This window comes from Apostichopus japonicus, chromosome 6 (genome assembly GCF_037975245.1).
Source record: "Apostichopus japonicus isolate 1M-3 chromosome 6, ASM3797524v1, whole genome shotgun sequence".
NCBI classification, from domain to species: domain Eukaryota; kingdom Metazoa; phylum Echinodermata; class Holothuroidea; order Aspidochirotida; family Stichopodidae; genus Apostichopus; species Apostichopus japonicus.
The window spans coordinates 10757464-10784880 of record NC_092566.1 but is presented as its reverse complement, the minus strand read 5'-3'; the positions used below and the strand labels follow the sequence as shown (position 1 = coordinate 10784880).

General features: G+C 35.9%; 1 protein-coding gene across 1 annotated transcript; it reads left to right on the top strand.

Annotated features, from left to right (window-relative positions):
• The first annotated feature begins 392 nt into the window (after positions 1 to 392).
• LOC139969273 (uncharacterized) lies at positions 393 to 26132 on the top strand. Its single transcript, XM_071974189.1, has 3 exons — positions 393 to 719; positions 4332 to 9347; positions 22239 to 26132. Exons 2-3 carry the CDS (start codon positions 7695 to 7697, stop codon positions 23808 to 23810), a joined length of 3225 nt encoding a protein of 1074 aa, XP_071830290.1. The 5' UTR covers positions 393 to 719; positions 4332 to 7694; the 3' UTR covers positions 23811 to 26132.
• Positions 26133 to 27417: the final 1285 nt, after the last annotated feature.

The following is a 27417-nucleotide window of genomic DNA, read 5'->3' as shown; positions in this document are numbered from 1 at the left end:
TACACATGTTACTTCTGGGTTATGTACTTCACAGGGGAACATATTTTTCACGTAACCCAACCTATTTACGACTCGCTTTATCGAAAGAAAATATAACGTCATAAATTATTTGAATATCAAAGACACACGTTCCTCTGTTCCAATACCTTTTATATACCCTATCCTATATAAAAAAAATCTTCTTCATATAACGTTCGATTCTGACGATAAACGCTCCGTGTCGTTTCGAAGGCCAAGAGTACGAATGATTTATTGCCTTGGGACCTTAGGATGTCACGAAAGATATTTCTAGAATGCCAAATGAAGATCCACAAACGTTAAAAACAATTTATGTCTTTTTGGTATACTGTTGGACGTTGTTCTCTAAGGGGACATTACACATCTTAGGAAGATGGTTCCATAGAAAGTTAATGGTCCACGGTACTTAAGCGTCACTTGCGTGGAACGTCAGGATTTTCAGTATACCGGGAATAGTTGTTCTTGATAAAAGATAAGTAAAAAAAAAAGTTCCGCTGAAAGTGTGAAAGGAATTTTTATATTCGATCGCTGTATACGCTACGATGGCCACGTCATGGACTGTTTTCACATTATCAAACACATTTGTTATAATTCAGTGAAAGTTATGCGATTCGTTTCCGAAAGTATTCTTACAACAATTAAAACACTATGATTATTTAATACATAGAGCAGTTAATATCTGGACTTCTTAGAATTTAAGGGTAAGTTTTTTGTTTCCTTTACAGTATTTCCACAAAGAATCGAATGGCTGCAAAGACATGACAATTTGGACATTGAAAATCGTTTTATGGTTTTATCTTGTAATTTTGCAACAAAGAAATTAAACAATATAGCTATGATATGTTGCACATATTTAAAAAACACTTAAATAAATGATAATAGATGATAATATTGTACTATAAGATGGTACCTTAAACAAACATAATTCAAACTTTAAAAAAAACAGTATTATATTATGGTATCCGGAGTAGTTATAATTATATAAAACTTCCATATTATTCATCTTTATAAGTTTTTATCTCTTTCGTATGCGATTCTTCAAATTACTTTCTCAGAAAAAGAAGTTTAATGTACATGGAAAGTCCCGTTTGTTACATGTTGAATTTTCGTATGCAAACACAAGTTTTCTGCGTTCGAGCTATTAGGAGTATATTCAAATGGTATATGACAAATATTTACTTTTCGCTAAGGAGGAAAGGAAATCACAATTAAGTGAAGTAAATTGACGTCAAAGTAAACCATGAACCCCAAAATACAGCAAATTTACAATATTTTGTGTTCTTTCGATATTTTTGATGTTAGGAAAGATTTGATGGGATGAGTGTTATCGGTTGGAATGGGTACTTTAGTAATCGTTTTGATTGAAGAAAAATGAGGTCAACTATAGTTAACGGTTTGATTTGGAATGATAGCAACCTAGCATTACCTACAAACTTCAGAGTTAAGTATAGTGTTATGATATTGGGGTATTATTCATTGGAAGTTATACTCAGTAGGCCGGCATATGGAGATCTGGAATGCAGATAATATTTCGGTTAACGGTAGCTATGGTTCAGAGGTAAGTATAGATATATAGATCTCATTGATATAGAACACGATAGATTGGCGAAATTGATATTCTTGTTAAAAAGAGGTCTAAGATCTGTATACAGTTTGATGCAATAATATTGTATAGTTCACAGGTGAATACCGTTATTCTACATAGGTTGAAAATATGAATTATTGTTTTCGGTTATAGGTTTTATTCCAGAAGTATGCTATAAACGCTTAGGTTCGAAGGTGTGATCAATTGGTAGCGATATCTGTAATTTGGAAAGTAATGTCCTATGATACTCCAGAAGTAAGTATATACGCTAAGGGATTTGGTGTGATCGATTTATTGCGATATCTGTTGCTCATAAGTAATGTTCTTTACTCCAACAGTAAACATTCTTTATATCTGTATACGCCAAGATCTCGCGTGGGATCGATTGGTTGCGATATCTGTTGTTCATAAAATAATGTTCTATAATCTACAAGTAAGTATTCGTTATATCAGAATATAAGGGAATGTATCGTGATCTGATCGATTGGATGCCATATATGTTACTCAGACACTGTCTGATTAACAGATATCCTAATGTCCGATAATCCAGAAGTATGAGTATTCTGTAATCTGTATACGCGAAGGTGATCGATCTGTAGAGATATCGATATCTGTAATTCAGAGAGTAATTATTCTGTGTTAGGTCTTGGATATGCATGCTTCAGTTGTATGCGATATCAACAACGGTACTATACTTAGGCTTATTATGTTATTAATTGCGCTGTATGCAACTGGGACATGAACATACACATAAACGCATTGGTTGCCAAGTATAGGCCCATACACATAGGCCTATATACAAATTCAAAGGGAAATACTGTCATTTTTCCGTATCGATCGTATAATCGATTAACCACGATATATTTATATGTTCTATATTATGTGTACGTATGGTATATCATTGGTTTTCAGTATTATAATGTATTTCTAGATTTCAATCCACCCTCCTATATACTCATATCCATTCCATTCAATACTGATTTTAACTATCGAACTCTCAGTAACTTTATTTCATCTCTGCATTAACCTATTGTTCACCTTTGACCTAGCTTCAGACCTGAAGAATACAGTTTCTTTCGAGATTTTGTTTTTTTTATGCATATTGTTTTTACAAACTATTAAACAGGGTAGTTCCCCTTTTCCTTACACACAATAAACATTATATATGTGTACTTATTCATCTCAATATCGTTTAAAAAATACTAATTACAATCTTAAACTTTGTCTTCCTATCAAATAACAGAATGTAAAACAATTTACTGCAATGCCATTTGTGATCAAGCCCGACCCCGACCCCGCCCCTCCACTCCCCTCCCCTCCCCTCCCCTCCCCTCCCCTCCCCTCCCCTCCCCTCCCCTCCCCTCCCCTCCCCTCCCTCCCCTCCCCTTCAAAACAAAAACTAAACACTTTATGTGTATTTACTCCTTACAAATGACTAACCATAACAATAAAGCCTACCCTTCCTGTACATAGTACACCGTAAATTAATCTTTACAGCAATACAATTTTCAACTTACAAATACCTAATTCCCCTTCCTCCTTACAAACAAATTACCCAATATAAATTTTGTTATTTCCATATCGTTTTCAAAATATTAATAATTGCAATAAACCATTATTTCTTAGACAATACACTACATACAAAGTTTGATTAATTTGATTATCTTAGTCAAGGTACATAATACTACATTTGTCCTTCCCTCCCACTCCGTGTATCACATATCCTACACTGTTAGATTAACTTGTCGATTTTTGTCAGAGTGTGTCGTCAAAGAAGTGTGTATAAATTCTCTCTCGTTTTCGCAATTTCTTCACACGATTACGATTGTTTCCTCGTTTGACTTTATTAATATTAACCAGATGTCATTAATCTATGATTTATTGCTCGCACACGAAAGATCGCATTCTTAATACTCTTGATTAATTTACCACATTGTCTTATTATGTACGCACACGTGACGCTTAATTACAGAACGGCGTCCGATAGCAGCATTTGCCAATGACAACTCTCAGGGATTACCGTATGGCGTTACAACCAATCATATATTCATCATATGATATTCATTTTGTTATGAATATCATATGAATCATATATTCATCATATGATATTCATTTTGTTATGACTTCACGAACAAATTGTTTTACATCCTATAGTCAACAAGCCGAAATTTAAAATTTGATTAAAAAGCTATTGAAATAAAGAAAAAAAATTGCAGTAAAATTTCACATCGATGTGTAAAGAATTTATTCGTCCATAAAGTCATATTTTCGTCTGCATATGGCATGTTTTTTTGTTATTTACCCAAAGATTGGCGCAGCATAGTATTGTGTAGTGTTTATTGGTTTTCGAAAGTTGTGTGCTACAAGCAAAAAGGTTACAAATTCCATTTCATAACCGTTAGTTTCATGACAAAAGTATAACAACACAGCGTGTGTCCAAAATTTAATTTTTCGTCACACTGTGCTACGCGTAAGTCTACCTAAGTTCTTAACTTCATTTCTAAGTAACCAAAATATGTCCAATTAAAGTTGATTGCAGTTCATTTCAGGCATAAAGAAATCAATTAAGGTGCTTGTTATTTATTTCCTTTTTTCTTTTCTTTGAATAATATAGTTTTGATTAATGTATGTGGTCATGTCTATAGCACGAGGCAAAGGGAATTTGATATTTGAATTAGAAACTAAATTCAACTTTGTTTTTTTTTTCTTTTCTTTTTCTTTTCTGCAGGTCGTTGAATGTCGTTTACACTTGACGGTTAGCTGTGGAAATTAGATCAAACTAATCCATAGACTTCAGTTCGGTTAAACGACTTAAGCAAGTCAATCCGGCAACCACAACATTCGTATTACACCGCCTTTCTCGACACAGCCTTCACTTCTGGTATAAAACTTTGCGTAAGCGAAAGAAATTTGGAAGCCAATTTTTCCTAACCGATAATTCAGTGTCTTTGCATGTTTGATCAAGTTGGAAAAAAAGTCTGCAGCGAAATAATTTTAATGTTTACCATCATTTTATAATTACTACGGACCTGAGCCCGCTATATATATACTAGGTCAATACAATATTGAATATCACAAGGACAAATTACTTAATGGTCTGTCGACACTATAACAAATTAAAACTTCGCGATAATTTTTGCTTTTTACCACCATATGCTTGACGGTCTTACATATCAAGCCCCCGAGCGTACACATTTCTCACTTTACGGGAATGCGGTTTATTGTGTAGAAAACGGCGTTCATTGATAACCTTAGACAGACTAAGAAAGGGTTTCTTTGAGATTGTGCATTAACTTTAGCAAATGACATTATCGTGAAAATTGATTTCACCGTATGAATGACCAGATATTAATAGATATAAGAAGTGATTAAATTACGTCATATTTTGTCAAGAAAGTGGGGAATCCTGAGAACAAAGACTCGACGAAGACATCTCATTTCGCCGTTCTTATTATCAAATAAACCTGGATTGGTCTATATGTTATGTTGGGAAGATGAAATTTCATTAGCAGTTTTATCAAACTCAAAACTCTCGTGCTCTCTTGCCTTAGTTTGTCAAAATTTTCTTGCTAGAGGTTTCTTTTGACTACAAAAAGTTCAAAGTGGATATCATCCAAGTAAAAACATATTTATAGACGTCACACTTCGTATGGGAAACTCAACGCTGTATTTGTTATACTCTCTTCTATATAGGCTACTGAGTCTATTCCGTGTAGAAAGTTAACTTGTGAATGTTCTACACCATCGGGAAGGTTATACAAAGATAACCAAAATTGTGAGCTCTTTGTTCTGGAAAAGTTAAAGATTACAAGAAGGCAAAAGAAACAACCAGAAAACAATAGATATATAAAGAAAGGGAAAGCGAACATATGACGCCGGTGTTCCTTCGTGACGTACAGGCTCACCTTGACACCGTTGTCACGTGACATTGACAAAACTTAAAGCTGATGATTGATGACTCGAGGCGTTATCGTTATTTGGGATTCGTTCAAGCCTCTTGTCGTATACAGAGTATACTACAACTCTTTTCTCAGAAGCCTCCTCTCTCGTAACTATTTATGGTTATGTTGAATTACTTTTCGAGCGAATCGTTACAGAGCAAAGAAAGGTCTAACAAAAAATCTTTTCTCCCCTTTGGAATTGGAAGATATGCCATTGTTTACAGTAAAGGAGCTCTGAAGCTAACGATGGAATGTTTTAATTACCCCACAAAAACATCAGCTCATGACAGTAAAAAATACTGACAAAGTTCTCGAAGCAACTGGCGGAAGAAGTGATAAAGATTTGGATAAAGGAGGGGGGAAAAAAGCTAGCCCAGAGTATATACATGAAAAGGATATATTCAAGAGGACTTCCAGCACAGAATAAAGCAATTAGCCAGTCAGCCAGTAGAGTGAAACCGCGTGCTTAATTCAAACAGCATAGTTCCTTGCCTTTGAATATACACCAATTGATGATATAACCACATTATTGCAGTTGAGGTCTACCAGTAAATGTTGTTTGCTAATTGTATAGTAAACCCTTTGCGATAATTCAATTTGATTGGTCGATCGTTGTACGGAGTTTTGGGATGATGACTAGTCTATATGTATAGCCTACATAACCTTTACATGTTTGTCAACACAACACATGTCGTCGTTACATGATATCTTAGTACTCCAGGTTATAATTTGTATCTTTTATTCTTTCTCTTTGATCTCCATTCGCAGTTTATTTGACAAACGGTTATATTTCAAATATTCGGAAATTCTGTTCAACTTATCTCGCAAGGAATTTGTTAGCTTCTATTTCTTCTTCTTGAAACCTCGTTTTTCCTTTGGAAGATTAATTTTTGTTCAAAGCTTGTAGTAAATTCGTACTTTTTATCCTTCATTTACTGATAATGTTATCCGTTCCGGAACCTTGGGTATATCAGTCTTTAAATTGGCTTGAAAATGAGCACTTCTGTTATCTGATTAGACACGAACATGTCTGAATAATCGATTAACTATTCGCTTTGTAGCATTTTTCACCTCTTTCTCTCTCGTTGGTTCGCCTTGATTGAAATATTCTGTACTGAGTCTGTATGAAATTATGTGAAGGGAATAGACGCGACAGTCCATTACGAATGAAAGACGATAAAGTTAGAGGTTATCTGACTGTCAGTGCGTTCGATTTTACTTCGATTAATTTGAATGTTCCTCTCCACGGTATCGGAACTTGACTATTAACCCTTCTAAATATTTCTGGTGCAAGAAAAGGAAACGTTGTTTGTTTTTTCTCTTGTTGGAGAGGTGTTAGTACTTGTGATTTCCACTTTTTTGTGTTTCCATTTATAATCGTTAAATATTCTTTAAGATGTTTTTACTTTTTGAAACTTTAGCGCATCGATGAAGATTTGGAAAGGACATACTGATAATTATTTCTTTGAATATGATACAGTTTATTGTGATTATGTAGATTAAAGGTAGTGTCGTTTACATTGTCGTTTACACTACCATAAACACTAACATATTACAACAGCTCGTTACGGATATGTATCCTGGATGATAGTGTCGATAAAAAACACTAGAAATATGTAATTGGCAATGTAAATGTTCATTACGAATATTTGGAATTGAAAGTGGTGGTTGCATTTCTAACATATGGACATATAGTACGTTACAAGTCATTGCAGATGTGTGAACTGAATGATAGTGTTGTTGCAACACTAACATATGCACTTAGATATGTAATCATTAACTACGGATATGTAGAAAGGCGATAGTGTTACTTACAACACTAACATATTTATTTGAATATAATAATAGATCATTATGGATGTTTAACGTGATTACAACACGATCGTTTGCACTTGGATTGATTATTTTTCTTAAACGGAGATTTCTATTGGAGAAAGTGTTGGTTACAACACTACAAAAAGGACGTGTGATACCTTATATGTCATTATACAGGATAAATTAATTCGTTACCATATCCTGGATACAAGAGAAACTATACTTGACATTTAATCGTATGTGGAAACAATGTTGGATTGGTTGCATTTGCCGGTTATTTATTAATTATTATTATTCTTTTCTCGGAGTATAGGATTGCTCTTACAATTTCCAAAATGGCGGCTACTCTGAGCGATGTCCCTCCATTTGTGGTAGTCATGTATATACTGGTTGTAGGATCCTCTGTGTTACAAGCTGCTACACTTTGTCCCCGAAGCTGCGAATGTGTAGATAGGACCGTTAACTGCCAGGGAAGGGGGCTCCAGAGCGTACCAGAGCTCCCAAAATCGGGACCGCTCTACTTAACGGATTTATCGCGGAATAACATCACTGTTATTAACCTACAAGACTTCAACGAGTTATTGTCGAGAGTGATAAATCTGAGTCAGAATAATATCAAAGTAATAATTCCTCTAACGGAAGCACAGCAAGCCGGCTTTTCATTGCACACTGAAGACACGCTAAACATATCGCATAATATGCTGACGTCATTTCCGGCAGAATTTGTGAACAAAGCGACTTTCGTCGATGTCGTTGACTTATCGTTCAACATGATTACGTCACTCTCGGCCGCCATTGTGGACGGCAACGCGGACCTTGAGAGAGTCATCCTATCACACAACCGACTGTCTTATGTTCACCCTCAGGCATTTATCAATACTCAACATCTGCAAGAGGTTGACCTGAGGTACAACTACTTGACCACTCTGCCTGCTAACTTCGAACTCACAGTTAATGATCTCCTGCTGCACGGGAACCCTTGGAATTGCGACTGTCATCAAAGATGGATGTTTGAGAAGAGTATCATAACTGAATCGCCGAGTCCGCCGGTTTGTGGAGGGCCAAGCCTAGTTGCCGGTAGGTCGCTCTTGTCGCTTCAGCCAGACGATCTAGTATGTACTCCACACTATAACAACGGGTCATTATTGGTCCAATCAAATCTTGGCGAGAGAGTGGAACTCATTTGTCCCGCGGAAGGAGACCCACCAATAACGGAAGTCATGTGGTCATTCAGAGGTCAGCATCCATCTTATACAATCGCCTCCAAACCAGAAAAGCCACTGATTATAGAATCGGTCACGGAAGCGACAGTCGGTCGTTACCGGTGCACCGTCTGGAACAAAGGCGGCAACCTGACATTGTCAATATCGTTATCAGTATGGAGATCCGATGTCCCTTCAGTCAGTCCAGAGTTGGTCTCAACAACAGATGACCAATACGTACAGGTCCTCCGTAATAGCTCTAAAGTTCCCCTCCCAGTCGCCAGTGACTTTAAAGTGCCCATTCTTGGCATTTTTGCTCTCACGTCTTTATTATTCGTCATGATTTTTGTGGTTTTAGGACTACTAGCATATACTTGTAACTTGAGAAAGAGATTAAAGCATAAACGTTCGGTCGCACGGGAGGGCATGTTCTTTTGGCAAAGTTCGTTTCCACAACCGGACCCATACACTAACACTGAATCAGCGACACTACCGGTAGATAACGGTTACATGCACCTGCTAAGGAATGTGCGTCCGCTATATCAAGACAGAACCGGATACCGCCAAACAGACGATAACCGGTGTCGCGGTCTCATGTTACATCCTTCAGACTATGCATCTTGCACCAGAAAGAGAATGAGACCAGTGGTACCCCCCGTGGCCCCGACACATGAACCTCAGGGTATGCCTATGGCCTATGGGTACGACCCACGGCACGTGTACGATACCTTAGGGGCGCGCTGCCTATCAAGTTGCAGCGAAAGCAGTGGGTCACAAGCGTCGGTTGCAATCTGATCGTGTGTTAATTGCTGACTTTCACTTTTCATTTAAGTTCTTTTGTAAGACAAGGTTGGGCTAACATATTGTGAATACTGATAAATATTTGTAAATATATCAATATCTATATCACAGCATGCTTAAACACAACTTATTACACTTGATCCAAAACAAAACTATGGTTCCTATTATAATGTAATATATATGTATATAGATATGTAACATAATTTCCTATGCAATTGCTAATGGCTTCACTATCGCCAATGTAATGTTACCAACTATACCAGTCTAGAGTACACACTTATTGGCCTAATTGATCTGTGTTGGCCACTTAAGTTGACAGTTTCATTACTGACATGATATAAACATCGAAACACGGTCTGGAGTGATCAAACTGTACCAGTAACTCTTTAATTTACACTCGAGTTAGATGACTAATCCCTTCTTTAAATGAATGAGGGTGACGTGGTGGTGCAGGGGGGCGATTGTTAATGTGATGTTGAGTGCCTTTAAACTATAAGGTGTTCCTTCCTACCTTTTGTCAACATGGGAAGACAAAAGACGGTAATGCCTTCTTGTAATTCTTTTAGGCTTAAATATAACCAGGGTTGTTCGGAGAAACGTTAACACGTCACTTTTTGCGTCAATTCTTAAACCAGCAACTTGACAAGCTTTGAACCATATGGGTCTGCAGAGCATATGATATAATCGCAAAATGTGTTTCTTCTGATAGAGCGTAAAAGGACATATTGGCTTGCACACAGGACATGTCACAACACGGTTTACCTAATAAGGACACAAATATATACTGTTCATTCTATGGGGATTAAACAAAAATGAACGAAAACAAGTACAAATATTTTTTATTCTAAAACATTTATGTTGTTGCTTATCTATAAGACGGACTTACGTAATTATGTACAACATGAGCAATGTGCACAGGTTAAATTTCATCGGTATTAGCTCCAAAAAAAGAAAAAAGGAATATAGCTCTTCAAATTATCATGATAATTATTGCTAAAAGTTTCTAATTGTATAAATATTTGGAGGTTATTATCGTTCTCACTGTTAATTCTCAGACAATGGAAAGTGCGTAATTACTATACAATTAATAAATGTATAAGTGCAGGGAAGAATGCTCTAAAAGTAGAAAAAGTGAAATATGTCTGTATATTGGAATTAGCTAGGGTAAGCAGTGACCACTATTTGACTTTATAGCATATTTGTATGCTACACAGCTAACCAAAGTAATTCTTGTCGTTATTGGTTGGAGTTTTGCACTTTACAGTGATGAATGGCGCCTCGTGTGGATAATGAACTTATATGAAGAAAGACATGGACCAAATTGAATTGATTTCAAATCAATGACACACATGCAGTAAATAAATAGCACAGGGAACGTACCTTTTACATAGTATCTGTACGGGATTCGATGACACCTAGATACGAGAAATAGGATTTTTGTTTTCTGTAACAGGACCAAACAATATACAAAATTTAATCGACCAAATTTCATTTTCAACCAAAATAAGAATTCTGATCAATTTTCAGTAAGAAAATGAAAACTCGTAAACTATCATATTAATGTTTAAGTATAATGTAATGTATACATATTGGACTAAGCAATCATCCAACGAATAGCTTCTGTATGCTACTGTGTGCTCTATAAGGTGCCATGTATATGCATGTCTATTGTTGATATGTAGTAAGGAAAACGTATCATTGACTATGGTTTGTAATTATACCGGTATTAAGCCTTTGAAGTAATATGGAACAAGGAGTATGCAAAATTTGGAAATCAAAACAAAATTATGAAGTTGGACATTTTTATGAAACGATAGTATTGCAATGAATTACTAATGTACTTACTGCAGTTTTTTTTGCAGCTGATTTACATACGCTTGCATGATAACGGCGTATCATGAATATGCATTAGTTCATGACAACCCAATTATCACTGATAGGCTTAATTGTGAAGATATATCTAAATGAAAATGCATTTCTATGAACCAAAAAACAATACACAGTTCCTACGCATATCTCTACAAACAAGAAAAGAACATTCCTAGGATAGTCACTCTAGATACGGTGTGGATAATTTGGTGATTCTCGTTAAATTTTAATCAAATTTCAAGCGATTTGGATGTAACCATAGTAACGTATCAACATTTAGCAGGAATGTAATGTTCATCGGGAGTAAGACCTATGTTATATTTTTTTTTCTTTTTCTTCTTCTTCATTTAATATCACATATAAGCTGCGATTGAACATGTTTGCATCAATTTAATATAGTGATACAGTTTGTACAAGTTGATTAGATTTTTTAGTTATAGACCTATATATCCATTCTAAATATATAAATAACTCCAAGATTAATAACAACTTGTGAGTCACGATTAACATAATTATACGTCATATTTTTCTTTGCCGGGCACAATTTAGCAATTCGTACCGTTGCAATATATTTCTTTGTTCAATAAAACTATATAAACAAAACTTAAAGTTTCAAATTTCATTTTATAATCGAAAATATGAATGTATATCTCTTGACATTTGATCTAAAAGCACCGCACTCTTTAAAAGGACAATTTCACCTATAATTACATTGGATAGCACTTGCCGGTATGTTTATTGTACCACAATTATTGTATAATAATAATTAATATTATATATATATATTTATGTATATATATATATATATATATCATAATATATATCATAATATTATATATATATATATATATATATATATATATATATATATATATATATATATATATTATTATTATTATTATTTTACTTGTATACACATGTGATGGTTTGCAGGTTAAACCCTATCCTTTATTTGACTTCTTTTTAAATTTAGTTTTTATTTTTTATTTTATGTTTTAGTTTTTTAATTCAAAGAACTAGAATATTTGTGATATAATTTTAAAGGTCTACCGTATGAAAATGCTGGTCTTCTTCTTCTTTCGACTCTAGTCATTTCAGTTTTAAGCGATTTTTAATGTAATTTCCGCGTCATCGCTTTAACGGCTTTATACCAAATTGAGTAAATATTTAATTGACACTGAACCAACAATCTGCTTGTTTCATTGCACTGTTTTGCGTTTTGTTTGTTTGTACGTTAGCATTTTTTTTTATCAGCAACAACGTTTAATTATCAAAATCGAGTGAATCAAAATGATTAATTATGCCTGTAAAAAAATAAATATATATAGGCCTATCTATATATTAGAATATGATCTTTCTAACATGTTAAAATTTAATAGCGTTATAAAATCTGGCTTTATAATTAAGTATACGGTACGGTCCCTAGGCTTTTAAGTTGCTTTCGGTTTCCCTGGATATAGCCATTAAAAGGTTTGACGTTATTACCAATATTTATGGTTAGCAAGATAATATTATAACTAACTGCAAGATCATATGTTGTTGTTGATTGGTATTTCACCAATTTCCCTCAAATTTCCGTTTGTTAAGAATTGTCAAAACTTTACGAACATACTTCCCAGATATTGCCAGAAATTTATCATTTTAAATAATATTACGAATATATATATATATATATATATATATATATATATATATACACCAATATTTTTCACATATATATATATATATATATATATATATATATATATATATACACCAATATTTTTCACAGCTAGCCTTTATAATTATTCTTTCAGTCAGTCACTGCATGGGTTTCATCATGTTGTTTTTCTTGTAAATATGTATTGTTGAGGACAAATCTCTCAGAATTATACAATATGTTCAAAGAAATAGTTTTAATCCTCTGTTCTGATAGAAACAAGTGACAACGAATTCATAAGAAACAAAATTCCTGTTTACACTAGATCCAAGACACCGAGCCTCGATTTCAACCAACTTCTTTAGCTAGCAACTTCTCTAACTCGAAGGTTAATTCTCGCCATGTGTCCGAGAGGAGGTTCCATTCAAAATTGGAAACGATCTCTGAAATCACCGGATGAACAGACCCCTTCATAACTGAAGTATAAACATTAGTACTTTATACAATTTGTAATTCTACTTTATGATTCCTCTGGTCAAAATCAAGTGTAAACACTCAGTATTTTTTAACCTCGAGGAATGTTTGCTCCTCGATGATAGTTAATGGGCTAAACGTTCAATTTACGTACTAGGTCAAGCAAATTCATTTTTCGTACGAGCCGGGACCAGTCGAATAATATCTAACAACGTTGTCCTGACTGGTATGTCACGTGGTCTTCCAACCTAGTCACTTTCTATGACGTCATACATAATTCAACCAATCAATCAATTAGACAGTCAATGATCAATCGTTATACATGACCATTGTGTAAAGTGTACCCTTTGCTATTCACAAATTAACCCACTTTTAATAAGAGGTTCGAGGCCTGTTTGATAACTTTATACTGGTATATAGACTAGATTATTCGAATTCACATTAAAAGTGAATGGCCTAAACCCAAATTAACTCGTTTATTAGTCTAAAGTTGGTTTTGTAAGTGCATGTGTGCATTAGGTAATACTCAAATCCATCTAGTTATCCGTGACAATGGGTCATGTTCTGCGGGGGTGTAAATGTCGCTCGTTCACCCTAGATATGGGTATGAACTGGATCAAAGCAAACATTGTATCAAAATATATGTCTGACGTCATAGTTTTATCCACGGTATTTGTCTGGATTATAAAATACCCAACTGCAAGGTTGTTTGGTTTTAAACTTGCGTATGTATGTACACGATATATAGATCGCATAGGGATCTGAACTGCAGCCTGCCCTTTACTGTTGACTAGTTTAGTGTTGTGTTGCGTAATAAATTATTCATCAACATTTTACCTTTTGCACGTGGTTACATGGGTACTGTATTTTTCACAGTCACACTTGATTTAGAGACTGTTTCAATTATAAATCAATGATTCCTCTTTCAAACTGATCTCTCCCTGGAGATGATAATGACGATGACGATGACTATGATGATGATGATGATGATGATGATGATGATGATGATGATGATGATGATGATGATGATGATGATGATGATGATGATGATGATGATGATGATGATGATGATGATGATGATGATGATGATGATGATGATGATGATGATGATGATTTGGGCACGGGTACAATAGTCTTGGGTATGGATACAATAGTCTTCACCCTGTACCCGGCCTGGCGTCTAGCATGAGCTTACACCTTAAAAGTATGCTATGTGCTATAGTGTGTGATATAGCGAATTAATATACAGCCTTTCACCGAACCATCTGGTGTACAGTATATGCGCGTTAGTATATACCATATGACATATTTCTTTAGACTTTATTCCCTTGCCTTCCTGTAAAATATAATTCTCCTACTTCGTTATTGTGGCATTATGCGCTCTATTACATACCTCCTATGGTATACTATATACATAAACTATATACCAGCATCTGCAGGATGCTAACTTATTGGTTTTTAATTCGTTTCAAAGGAACTTGAAAGGAGAAATGACAAGCTACCTTTAGTAGGTATAGAGATATTAAACGGGTAAGCGAAGCAGTTATGGAATGTTAAAAGCCAATGCTTGCGTGTTACATCCAGAAGATGACTAAACAAAAACACTTTCACCAGGTGAAAGCAGTCTGCATAAGTGATCAAAACAATTGTACAAAGGCCGAGGCGACCAGTAACTTACATATCCAGACAAAATGACGGCATATGTATGTTGAAGAGGAAAGCAAACTCAAAGCTGGTTGTGTGTGTCTGCGGATATAGCATGGCTTGAATCCCTAGTATTGAAACTGTTGTTTTCTTGGTGACCACTTGGCAAGTGTTGTTCTTTGGAAAATGACTTACTTAATATGCTAAATAATATAACCACCCCCCCCCCTTTCTCCACCTCCACCTCTATCTCTCTCCACCTATCTCTATGGTATATACTAATTTTAAACGATAATTTAAAGCATCGCTGTTTGATGATAATTACGCAACTCTCCTGATGATGTGCTATAATTTTACACGATGACCTTGGCTTCTAATTTTTCACGATAATTTTCTCCTTTTGGCGTTCCATGTTATGGAAGCTAAGAGATGTCTGTCCAAACTATACACTTTATATATACCATGGCCAGCCTGAGATGTGTTGAATTATTGTAGACTGACTTATGCGCTTTTCAGCTGTTTCTAGTAATGGTAAAAAAACAGTTGCTTGTGATAAACGTTCAAAGATTATAACACTCATAAACAAAACACACAGCATGATTTCAAGTAGGCCTATACACTCATAAACAAATATTAGTGTATACGGAGTCATTTTAACATCTTCTGTCTCAGGCAATAACAGACATTACGATATCATAACACGTAATAACGTGTAGAAAGCTGTCTCGAAGAAACTACATGTAAAAATTGAATGCTTTCATGGATTGCCTGAAAAGCGGTGGCTTGTTCTTACAAGTGTGTACAGTGCAGTATTTCGTCACAGGAATATCACCGACAGCGCCGCAGAAGATGGAACAAACTGGCTGTCTAACTGATCAGCCAAGGGGAAGAAATAACAGGACGTTTCCAAGCATTACACGACCGTCTTTTAATAAAGAAACTCGACATTTTCGGCGATTCCGTAGGATGAAGGCTCGTCAAGAGTTGTTGCCATGGGAATCGTTTTTGATATATATAAATATATATATATATATATATATATATATATATATATATATATATATATATAGCCTATATATATAGCCTATATATATATATATATATATATACATATATATATATATATATATGTATATATATATATATATATGTATATATATATATATAAATATATATAGCCTATATATATATATATATATATATGTATATATATATATATATATATATAATATACATATATATATATATATATAAAGAATAAAAATGCATTAATATAAAAATGACACGCTTTTGCGACGTCATGATTTTCTGACGTCACTACAACATGTATAGAACATTTCTCTCAAATTTCCTTCCAATCCTGAAGGATGATGTTAGTTTATTTCAGCAAGTAACATGTTATGATATAAATATTCACACACAAGCACACACCAGAGTGTATAGGCCTATACCACTCCTAAATTTTGAGAAATAGAAATTAAACGTCTTAGGTTTATAAAATCGAGTGGCTTGCTTATACTCAGTATTCACTCTAACGTACAACGTCCTTTCCTCAGATACAACAGAAAACTCAATATAGGAAAACCATAAGATTGTGAAAGCTCCAGAAAATACGTTTACAATACATGAAAAATTGATCAAGGAGTAATTGGTTATGGAATTGAATGTTATCCAAGAGTGATATATTGTTTCACATGGCATTAGAAGAACATCTTTTGGTTCAGTTATTAGAATTAATAAAGCCATTTATTTGACATTAATATTAATATATTGCCTCCAAATGATCATAATTATGATCAAATTTTAACAGGCATTTGACAGGCACTCTAAACGCGGTTTTCCACTCAGAGACATTCAATGGTCTATATATATTAACACTCATGAATGTCTGTGAACAAACATAGATGAAACAAATATTAGTTGCGAGATGGAACATTCAGTTATAGAAAATGGACGCAGAGAAGACAAAACGCAAGCGCGAATTTAAATATGGTGGCAGCATCCCGAAACATTCCGAACAATCAGCATACGTCCTTGCTTGAGGCAAGACTGTGATATTTGTGATTTGAAATTTATTATAATTCAGAAACCATTATTCGAAACGTAATTTTACCTGGTCGAAGTAACGGACTAAATTTTGATGGATTTTTACCATTAGAAGTATTTTGCATTACCGAAAATTGACCATAAACTTATTAAAGAGTAAGTTACTCAGGAAAGAATTGTAGTACGAGAATGTATGACGTATAACTCATCAGTCTGAAATATTTGAGCTTATAGATGGTCTAGATGAAATGCTTGCTGCAATGGTAATTTAATGGCGCTCTTTCAAAATAGAGGTACCTTAATCACATGTATGGCGCTTATAGTTTTCAATATAAAAGCTTGTGAACTTCTTATGCCGATTATACATTTCCGAAGCATTTTAATGATTTTCAACATAGCTTCAAAAATCACACTTGCCACCCCGCTAAGAAGCATAAATAATTTATTTTTTACTTTTCTGTAAAAGTCACATCCAAATAGTCCTACTTCAAACTTAGGGTACATATCAATAAGAACAAACCACAGTCATTTGGTATATTGCTACCTTTAAACTCCCTAAGGTAAAGTTATAACCCTATCCAATCCAAGGTCAAAGAGACGAAGAAAATAAAATAATAATTTTGCTTCCATTGTGCAACTATGACATCACATGCGCTTGTTCGATTAAGTTCACTTTCTATACAATCGGTGACAATTTCAATTGTAAACATCTCGATAACCCTATGTAGGAACTTTATACAAATTCACCAGGAGGATGCTCAGAATACGTTCCTCCTTCATTAGTCAACAAATAAGTTCTCCTCTGGACAATTCTTTCAAACGACTAATATTTCATATTTTATATATTTGAGATTGAATATATAATCACACAGTACGTTTCTGTATTGTTATTGTCTTGACTTTCTCACACGGCGATACCTACACGTGATTGTAACCCAACGTGTACCACTGCAGTGTCACCATGAGCCATGTCGGGCAGTGGGACAATTATGCCACGGCTCCCCTTTTTCGGAGTCATATTTTTTCCCTTAGTATATTATGAAAATGAGAATAACTATATATGTTCTATTCTCATATTTCCCTTGTCCCCCTAGTTCACCCCGGGGCTGTATACTCTTAATACCAGTCCCCCCCCCCACCCCAACCCTACAGACTAGATTATATCAAATGAATAACTGATGTTGCAACTACAATTAAAACTTATACCCCCCCCCCCTCTCCCCAACTCCCGCTCCTTAATTCGTATTGCATTTCATACTTATACCACCCCTCTCCCCGCCAGCTCCCCCTCCTTCGTCTTTGTTCAGAGATCTTTTTTATGTCAGAAAGTCTTATTTTAAATCAGCTGTTTTTGTTCACCCCCTAATAAACTCACAATGATGAAGAAAACAGAGATTTGTAATGGCAACAGTCATACTAAATTGAAAAGATTCGGCACCATGAGAGAGGTCGAGAGACACAGATAAGGAATATTAGCTTATCATATATTCATTATGTGGCGGCTCTGTTACGCAATGGCTCATAAAGAGTTGTTTCACTAAGACCAACATTCTACATGAACGGAAAAGCAGACACATGGTGAGATGCAAGAGGAGGGGACCGGGGAGGGGGTGCATGGCTCATAAAGAGTTGTTTCACTAAGACCAACATTCTACATGAAAGGAAAAGCAGACACATGGTGAGATGCAAGAGGAGGGGACCGGGGAGGGGGTGCATGGCTCATAAAGAGTTGTTTCACTAAGACCAACATTCTACATGAAAGGAAAAGCAGACACATGGTGAGATGCAAGAGGAGGGGACCGGGGAGGGGGAGCAATGGCTGATAAAGAATTGTATACCTAAGACCAACATCCTACATGAACGGAAAAGCAGGCACATGGTGAGACGCAAGAGGAAGGGATCGGGAACATGGCTCATCGAGCTGTATCACTAAGACAAACGTCCTACATGAAAGGAAAAGCAGAAACCATGGTGAGACGCAAGAGGAGGGAAGGGGGGCTGTTAAAGAATTGTATCACTAAGACAAACGTCCTACATGAAAGGAAATCAGGCACATGGTGAGATGCAAAGAGGAGGGGAGGGGGCATGGCTTTTAAAGCAGTGGCGGAGCGTCCATACAGTCAGGGGGCGGATCCCCCCTGACGGACTCAAATGGACTGCTGGCGCCCTTTTCAGCTCTTTACCACTCTTTACTTATTCGCGATTATTGATTTTTTTATTGCGCTCTCATCTACTTATTGACATTTGTCACATTTTGTTGGTGTAATTTGGCGATGACACCTATTTATTCTTCGTTTATCTGCAAATTAGCCAGACCCGGAAAGGGTCATTTCCGGCGATCTAGGGAGTATCTTTACTCAAAAAAATTCTTTCTGTACGCTACGCGCCAACCAGTGGTGGCGCTCCGCTTAGATAGTGTCGAAAGCGCCCCTACAGACCATTCTCGCCCCTCCTGACCAACACCCCTAGCTCCGCCACTGTTTTAAATAGCTGTATCACTAATACCAACATCCTCTGAATGCTATTGTAGCATCGTTCAACTTTTCCCTGCGTAGTTTAGGCAAGATGTAGAAACCAAAGAAGAATGGAGACAATAGCATTTCTTGAGGAAGGGAAATCACCGAAAATAACTTCTCATCAACTTTCGATAGGAAATCGACACTGAAAAGCTTTGTTATGAAGTAGGAGAAGTTCACCGCAGTACAGTGACTCATTTAATATGCTCTCTTGAGAATAATAACATACCTTCTAGTCGGTAGTGCATTAAGTAATTACCAACAGATAATCAACACGTCCATTGTTAATTGGTTCCACTCGACTGCACTGACTTGTGGAGACTAAGAATTGCAAGTGTGGCTGTGTTAACACCGTTCTGACAGATACGACACAGGTTTATTCAGTTTTCAACTTGCCTATGTACGAGTACTGATATGATATTCACAGCATTGAAGAATCTGTAAGTAAAAGTCTCTTTTTAATTCTTCTTTCATATTTTTTCATTTTTGAATGTCCCTTAATAAGTATTAAAAACAGAGAAAATTAGTAATAAATAAGTGATCATATTTACACAGAATCAGTATAGGGTAATAGTTTAAGTTTTGAAGTGTCATATACTATATAGAATAATCGCTTAAAGCTGTGAGTATAGTATAGCAATAAGCAAATGCGTGTTTGGTTATAGGCTTATTACTGCAGTGGTGTTGTTACTGGTTTTCGCCAATACATTCTGAAGGTTTCTGATTAAAACGGCCTTGTAATATCACAAATACTGTTGTGTACCTATCGTCAGGCCCTCTCATCTTTAGGCACACTTTTATATGTATAACTATACTGAAACAAGAAAGACAGTTCTTCGACAGTTTCAACTTTTTTTTTTATTTCCTAAAAACGAAATGGCAATATGGAGGGTTGGATGGATTGTTCGATACAATTCTACAGATTAAAAGGGATACATCTTCAAAGGTTTATAACGTTAAGTTTGAAGGTCTATATAGCCAAATGATCGGTGTAGTAAACCTTTGACAATTACCCACCCCCTCCCAACCCCGGCTCAAGACGTTGTGACGCTTCGTATTACTGCAAAAAACACTCTTAAATGTCACATTCAGAGAAATTTTAAAATTTGAAAGCTTCTGGGCATTTTGACGACTTATTACTGGCGTTTATTTGACGATAATAGGCATTTGTTTGACTTTTAAGTTACTAGCTGACCATTAGTTGTTTACTCTCCGGTAAGGCTTACTGAAAATTGTCGATAAGCTTGTCGAATGCCAACCACATCACATGTATGGACCACTGTTTGAGAAGTTGTGGTACAATGTAGCACTATTCACAAATAGATAGACTATCCGTGTTCACATATACTGCATGTTAATCGCCTTACTATTTAGTACAGACAAACTGCTATATAAGCCTACTTCTGTTTCTCATGGTGTTTTATCTTTACACATAATTGATGTCCAAATAAGGATTCGTTCCCATCTTCAATCCCGACAAATGCAATGAAGTTACTCATTGGTAGTGATTGTCTTGAGTGTAATGGATATAGGAGAGTGGCCAGGAATTATACCCCCCACCCACGGGGGGGCAGTTATTTAAGGAGGAGTACAAGATATGCGTCCTACAGTTGTGAAGGTGTCATATACGTACGGTGTTTTAATGCTTTCAGATCTGATATATTATAGGCTGTGAATGATATATGGCATTGTGTTAGCTGTAAGGACAGGGCCATCTTCTCGGTACTGTGCCTGTTCCATCGTCAAGGAGGCAACCATCTGTTTAGTACTAGCGGGGTGGTGCTAAGATGTTTAGTCGTCCAGGGGAGGGGAGTGCCCCCCCCCCCCCATTGAGAACTTGCTTGGCTGCAAAATGTTACTATGTTTTGCTAATATTTGAAACGATGTTGCAGATTTTTTAAATGTTTAGGTTCTACTGGATGCTATATATTTATATACTATACACTGGGATTTTTGTTGTTGTAATATTCAGTCTACCAGTGGGGGGGGATAACCCCCCTCCTCTTAAAGGTATAACCCCCCTTCCCATATAGAAGTATGTGTGGCTGGGCTCCTGACCATCATTACATACACAATGTTGGGAAGCACAACTATATTAGCAGTGTTGACAAAGGGGGTGGAATAATAGTATGCATGCACCCCTGTAGGTTGTTATAAACTAGAGCGAATACTCGAATAATGTTAAAACTAAATATGCTAAGGCTTCAGTTATAGTCCGGTGATTTTCTGACTCTCGTCAGTTATATGTATAATAATAATAATAATAATAATAATAATAATAATAATAATAATAATAATAATAATAATAATAATAATAATAATAATAATAATAATAATAATAATAAATAAGTTCTTTATATAGCGCCAAAAACCAAAAGGCTTCTAGGCGCTTTACAAAACCTTAAAAAAATAAAAAATCAATAAAAAGACAGAAATCAAAGGAATATAAAGTCTAGAAAACACAAAAACGAAAATTAAACGGTATGTAAAATACGAACACAAAAATCTAAAAACACGAGAAGACTATAAAACAGACCAAAACCTATAAAAAAAAGCAAAGGATAAGCACATAAAATAGAGTTGTACAAAAGTATTGTATACATGTGTCGTGTTGAAACTGATGGGAAGCAGCTAATACAAATGTTAGGGTCTTTGTTTACTATCCATTTTCTTATCTTTTCTCAACAGATGCACTGCAAAATCAAAATGTACATCAGAATACCAGTTCTACTCTTTGTCATCACTTTTGTGACAATCACATGCGCATGCCCAGAACCATGCCAGTGCAACACTACCACGAATACCATCGATTGCAGCAGACGGAACCTGGTTAATTTACCAGACTTCAGCAACATCTCGATCTCAAAAATACAACTCTTGGACTTCTCTCGAAATAACTTAACCATTTTAAACTCTACAGAATTTCAAGATCTTTTCTCCTTCTTCATTGAAAAGATTGATTTTAGTTTTAACCAAGTTTATAAAGTTATCGGTGAATTTAGCGATGGAAATAACACCATTGGATATAGAACTTTGAATCTTTCAAATAATTTATTAACAACATTCCCAATTAATATTGTTCGAAAGAAACAACTCAATGCAGAACTTGTCATCGATATCTCCCACAATACATTACTGGATTTACCCGCCAATATTTTTAGAGAAGCAGACGGCTTTTACCAAGAATTCCAATTGCTTGCCAGAAACAACGAAATCAAGTACATACATCCGGATGTTTTCGACGGTCCAGTAATCATGGAAGCTGTAATCGATTTGAGAAATAATAACTTGGAAAACATTCCACAAGAATTGAAATTACCAGAAGGAATAATAACCATCAAAATGGCAGATAACCCCTGGAGATGTGATTGCAGATTGCGATGGATTTTGGAAAGCAGATATCGAAATGTCTCCATGTTAAGTCCACCATCTTGTGCTGCTCCGGCTGACTTTAAAGGTAGACCTTTATTCCAGTTAACGAAAGACGAATTCGCCTGTGCACCAGAGTCAAACGAAAATGTTACCGCTTTAATAGACAAGGGGCAATATCATCTACTGTTTTGTCCAGTGACATCAGATCCACCCAATCCGCAGGTCACGTGGAAGATTATCCAACCGGATGGCACGAACGAACCATTTTCAATCGAAGTGCATTCTCCTAGTCTGAAATTAACCAATCTGAAATCAAACGAACTTCAATACCAGTGTACTGCCACCAATCCTGCCGGAAGCGTGACAGTGGATATTCAGTTAGACGTAACTACGTATGACCAAAGCAGTGACGATACTGAAACGGAAATGACAGACTTTGTGACAGACGCAAGTGTCACAGTTGTCACAAGTTACAACAAATCCATCGGGACCACGCCATCAAATGGCTATGAAGATTTAACGTTCATTACAGAAATATTGGAAGAATTCACTAACAGAGGAAGCTCCGTATTAACTGACGAATACGAGAACTTATTTTCAACGATGAATCCAGACAGGTTATCATCGAATATTTGTGTTTCTTATTCATCATTTGTCGTGTTTCTCGTCTGTCTGGCTGTCGCTGTGTTTGCAATTATTGTGACTTTATTCTGTTCGATTATCTTTTGTTGCCGCATTGTATCAAGCCAGAAACAGAGACAACTGGATTTTGAGAAACGGAGAGCGAAATCACGATACACCTTTGAAGGTCCCGGTATGTATGCAGATGACGCCGAAGAAGCTACCCCGGGTAACTTCCACTTTACAGAGAGCTCAACCGCCCTCTAGTATAATATGGTGACTGGAGCCGGTGCTGAAGTGGGGGTGGGGTGGGGGGTTGGGGGTGGGATCGAATGTTTTCCTCTGTAAGCTTGGGAAGTCACTAGCAAAACAAATCATCAAGACTTTTACAGCGGCACTTGCACTGATGAACGTTGGAGAGAAGTGATTTCTTTTGACATAACAGTGGTGGGGTGGCTTTAGCCCGTCCAGCCCCCCCCCTCCACTCCCATGGCTCCACCGTCAGAGGGTTACTAAAAAACGACACATGAAAAATAGAACCTGTTTGTTCGTATAAATTAGATGATCGAAATTTCTTTTGCAGAAAATAACGATAACGAGGTTGGGATAGATATGAAGTTTGATAAATAGAAGGCGGCAACTCGACATTTACTGCTAGCAATCAGAAGTAAAATGTTGAAGAATATGCCAAGAAATACCCTTATACCTGTTAGCGGTTAGTTTGGAAATAGCGCCATTATATTTACAGATGGCCAAGATTTTGTTACGGGCAAGGGGGTGGGGGAGGAAGTGAACAGTGAAAAGACAGCCAAAACATGTTAGTAAACGTTTACTTTTTATACAATTCAATTACTGACAACATATTAACCCAAAACACTGGACGGTAAAGGGAGGGGGGTTGAATGAGGAAATAATTGGCTTAGGAAATCAAGAGGGGGTTAAACAGATATTTCTCCCCTTCTGCTAGGCACATTCATGGCATGATTGGTTTCATTGGTTCGAGATTTTTCTTAGCTGACAGCCTGATGCCATTCATTACCTTTACAGAAGGAGGGAGGGATTAAATCTCTCTTGTTATTTGAAATTTGGATAGAATAGTAGTTAGGCTTTATAAGCAGTTGGTTAGGCCTCATCTGGAGTATGCTGTGCAGGCTTGGAACCCTTATTTTGCTAAGGATAAGGAAGTACTTGAAAAGGTCCAGAGGAGAGCTACTGGGATGATTAGTTCCTTAAAGAGGGTTCCTTATTATAGCCGGTTACAACTGTTGAATCTCACCACACTGGAGCTTTGGAGGTTACGTGGGGTCTTGATCCAGGTTTTCAAGATTGTGTATGGTTTCGACAATTTATCCTTTACCGACTTTTTCAAGTTTGCAAACAGTAGTTGTACTAGAGGTCATTGTCTTAAACTTCAAAAGTCGCATAGTAGGATTAATATTCGGCATAACTTTTTTTCTAATAGGGTTGTGAATGAGTGGAATAGTTTGCCTGAGAAAGTTGTACTTGCAAGTAGTGTCAATGGGTTTAAGAATGCTTTGGACAAGCACTTTAAGCATTGTAATCGGGTCTGAGTGTTTGTGTCTTCAGTTTTTTCCCTCTCTTTATAGGGTCCTTGATGGGGACTTAAGTGTCCCTCCTGATCCTTTTTTCTACTAAACTAAACTAAACTAGAATACGTGTTAAAGTTATAGCTACCTGCTTCCATGACGTCAGTAAATTTTTGGTGGATGCAACGGATTCCTTACACTTTCACAATAGAACAGCTATATATGGTAAATGTTCAAATGTATAGTTCTATATAGCCTACTTATATTACCTTTTGACATCAATGTTATCATCATTATTGTATGTGTGAATGAATGAGAGGATTTAAGGACACATTTTGACCGTCACCGACTTCAAAGAACAGATCAATTATCTTTCATATATAGCTTTAACATTTTCGATGCCATTACACATTTTTCGATGTACTCAAATCTAGCGGTTTCATTTGAAGTTAAAGACAAGCATTTTATTTCAATATTTATATATATTTTGTTTATGGACGTCGTATTAATTTGGGCTTGAATAATGATAATGGATTCGTAATTATTTTTTTTTAATATCCATCAAGTTAATACAACTAGGAGTGTATCTTACCTTGATTAATCATATATAACACCTTTCTGCAAAAAGATACTCGACAATTTTGATAAAAGTATATAGAAGTGCCAAATTAGAACTGAAATGCAAAAGAGTGCTTTATTGAGTAAGTGGTTCGCACAATTTAAAATGTTGGAAAAACTATTAACAATTAAAGAGATAAAATTAGACGAAGAAGAAGAAAAAGAAACAATTCACCTTTTTAAGCAACTGGAGAGACGATAAGAATGATAAGATCTTGAAATATAACAAGTAATGGAAACCAACTCATCGTAGCCATGGTTACGTGATCTTGTTACCATGGAGGTTTATGTATAATAATATACATAACAAACATTTTGGAATAGTAATGAGCTCAAGAGGAAGATCAAAAGATTATTTTTATCAATCATATACGAAAACTGAGCATCACCGGAAACTCGAACGAGAGGGCTTAGAAGGACAGAGTGTGGTGGTGGGTGGGAGGGTGGGGGAAGGGGTGGGTAAAATTCTGTGCGTACCGGGGCGTTAAATTTTGGCCCAAAACTTGAACATGACAACAACAAAAATTGTTGGAACTTTACAACAGTACTTTCCTGGGGGATCTGATATTTCGTCTTTTTCACAGACATTCAGGAGTGGAGGAAGGGGGAAATATTCAATCCTCTAGCCTCACCATTCCAACATTTATATTATTATGCCACTATTCAGGGACATACGACTACATTTAGTTACAAGAGGGACACATACACATCCCTGTATATATGCTATTAAATGCTGTGGTGTATGTAACATGAGTTAGTAATGCTGTATAATATTTGCGTGATATTTATAGCCAGTATATATGAGTCATTGTAAATTCTTCGGTCATCAACTTTATATGCTCAGGATTGGTCATACAGCTAGTATATTCGAACGTTAAGAAATAAATAATGTCACGTATATATCAAAGGTCATTATTCCTCCCTGTTTGGGAAGTTTGTTGTGTTTTTTTCTTGAAATATTTTACGAACTTTTTTTCTTCTTCTTACACGCTGCTAGTATTTGCCCCCAAATATGCTAGTCAAAATAATGGTCAGTCTGCCGCTTCCGTTACTCACAGCATTTTCCTCACTGAAAAGTCTGATAAACAATGGTCAATGTGTGTGAATAATAAGAGGATAGCAGCTTTAATGGAATATGTGGGGGGGGGGGGGGGGTTGAAGACATCTTTTTAAAGATTAAAGCCATACAATGCAATCAAACCACTCATTGGGCTAACCAAATAATAATTATTGACCACATTGCCGATGCCGGTTTGTTACTGGTGATCGGAGTAAATTCTCCTTTCATGTCGTGTCGAGTTACGAATAGAGTTGAAGTTTCCGCATATTTTAGGAATCGTAGCGCTAAGATTCAACAAAACTTTGCACCATATATGGAGATATAATGTCTATTTTTATGGGTCAATAACTTTGAACATGAATTATTATTAGATATTTAAAGCTTATATTATGACCTAGTCAATGATTGCGCGAAGAAATTTTGCATGGATCTTGTGGAATTATGAGTTCGGATTTAACGTATCTAATTAACTTAACCAATTAGCTAATTTTTCCAATTTAATCATATCGGAGGAGATCGAGCCGGAAGTTGCTACTTTCTCCATTAAACAACCGACACGGGCGAATGATATTAGCTAATATCTGCGTCAATGGGAAATCCGCATTATATTTGTAATATTGATGCAATCAAAATAGTAATCAACACTACG

Bases quoted from the DNA above. Each gene is read 5' to 3' on its own strand.
- LOC139969273 (XM_071974189.1), top strand. From the start codon at position 7,695: ATGGCGGCTACTCTGAGCGATGTCCCTCCATTTGTGGTAGTCATGTAT. The intron at 9,348-22,238 runs GCAATCTGATCG...TTTTCTCAACAG, and splicing joins GTGGGTCACAAGCGTCGGTT to ATGCACTGCAAAATCAAAAT.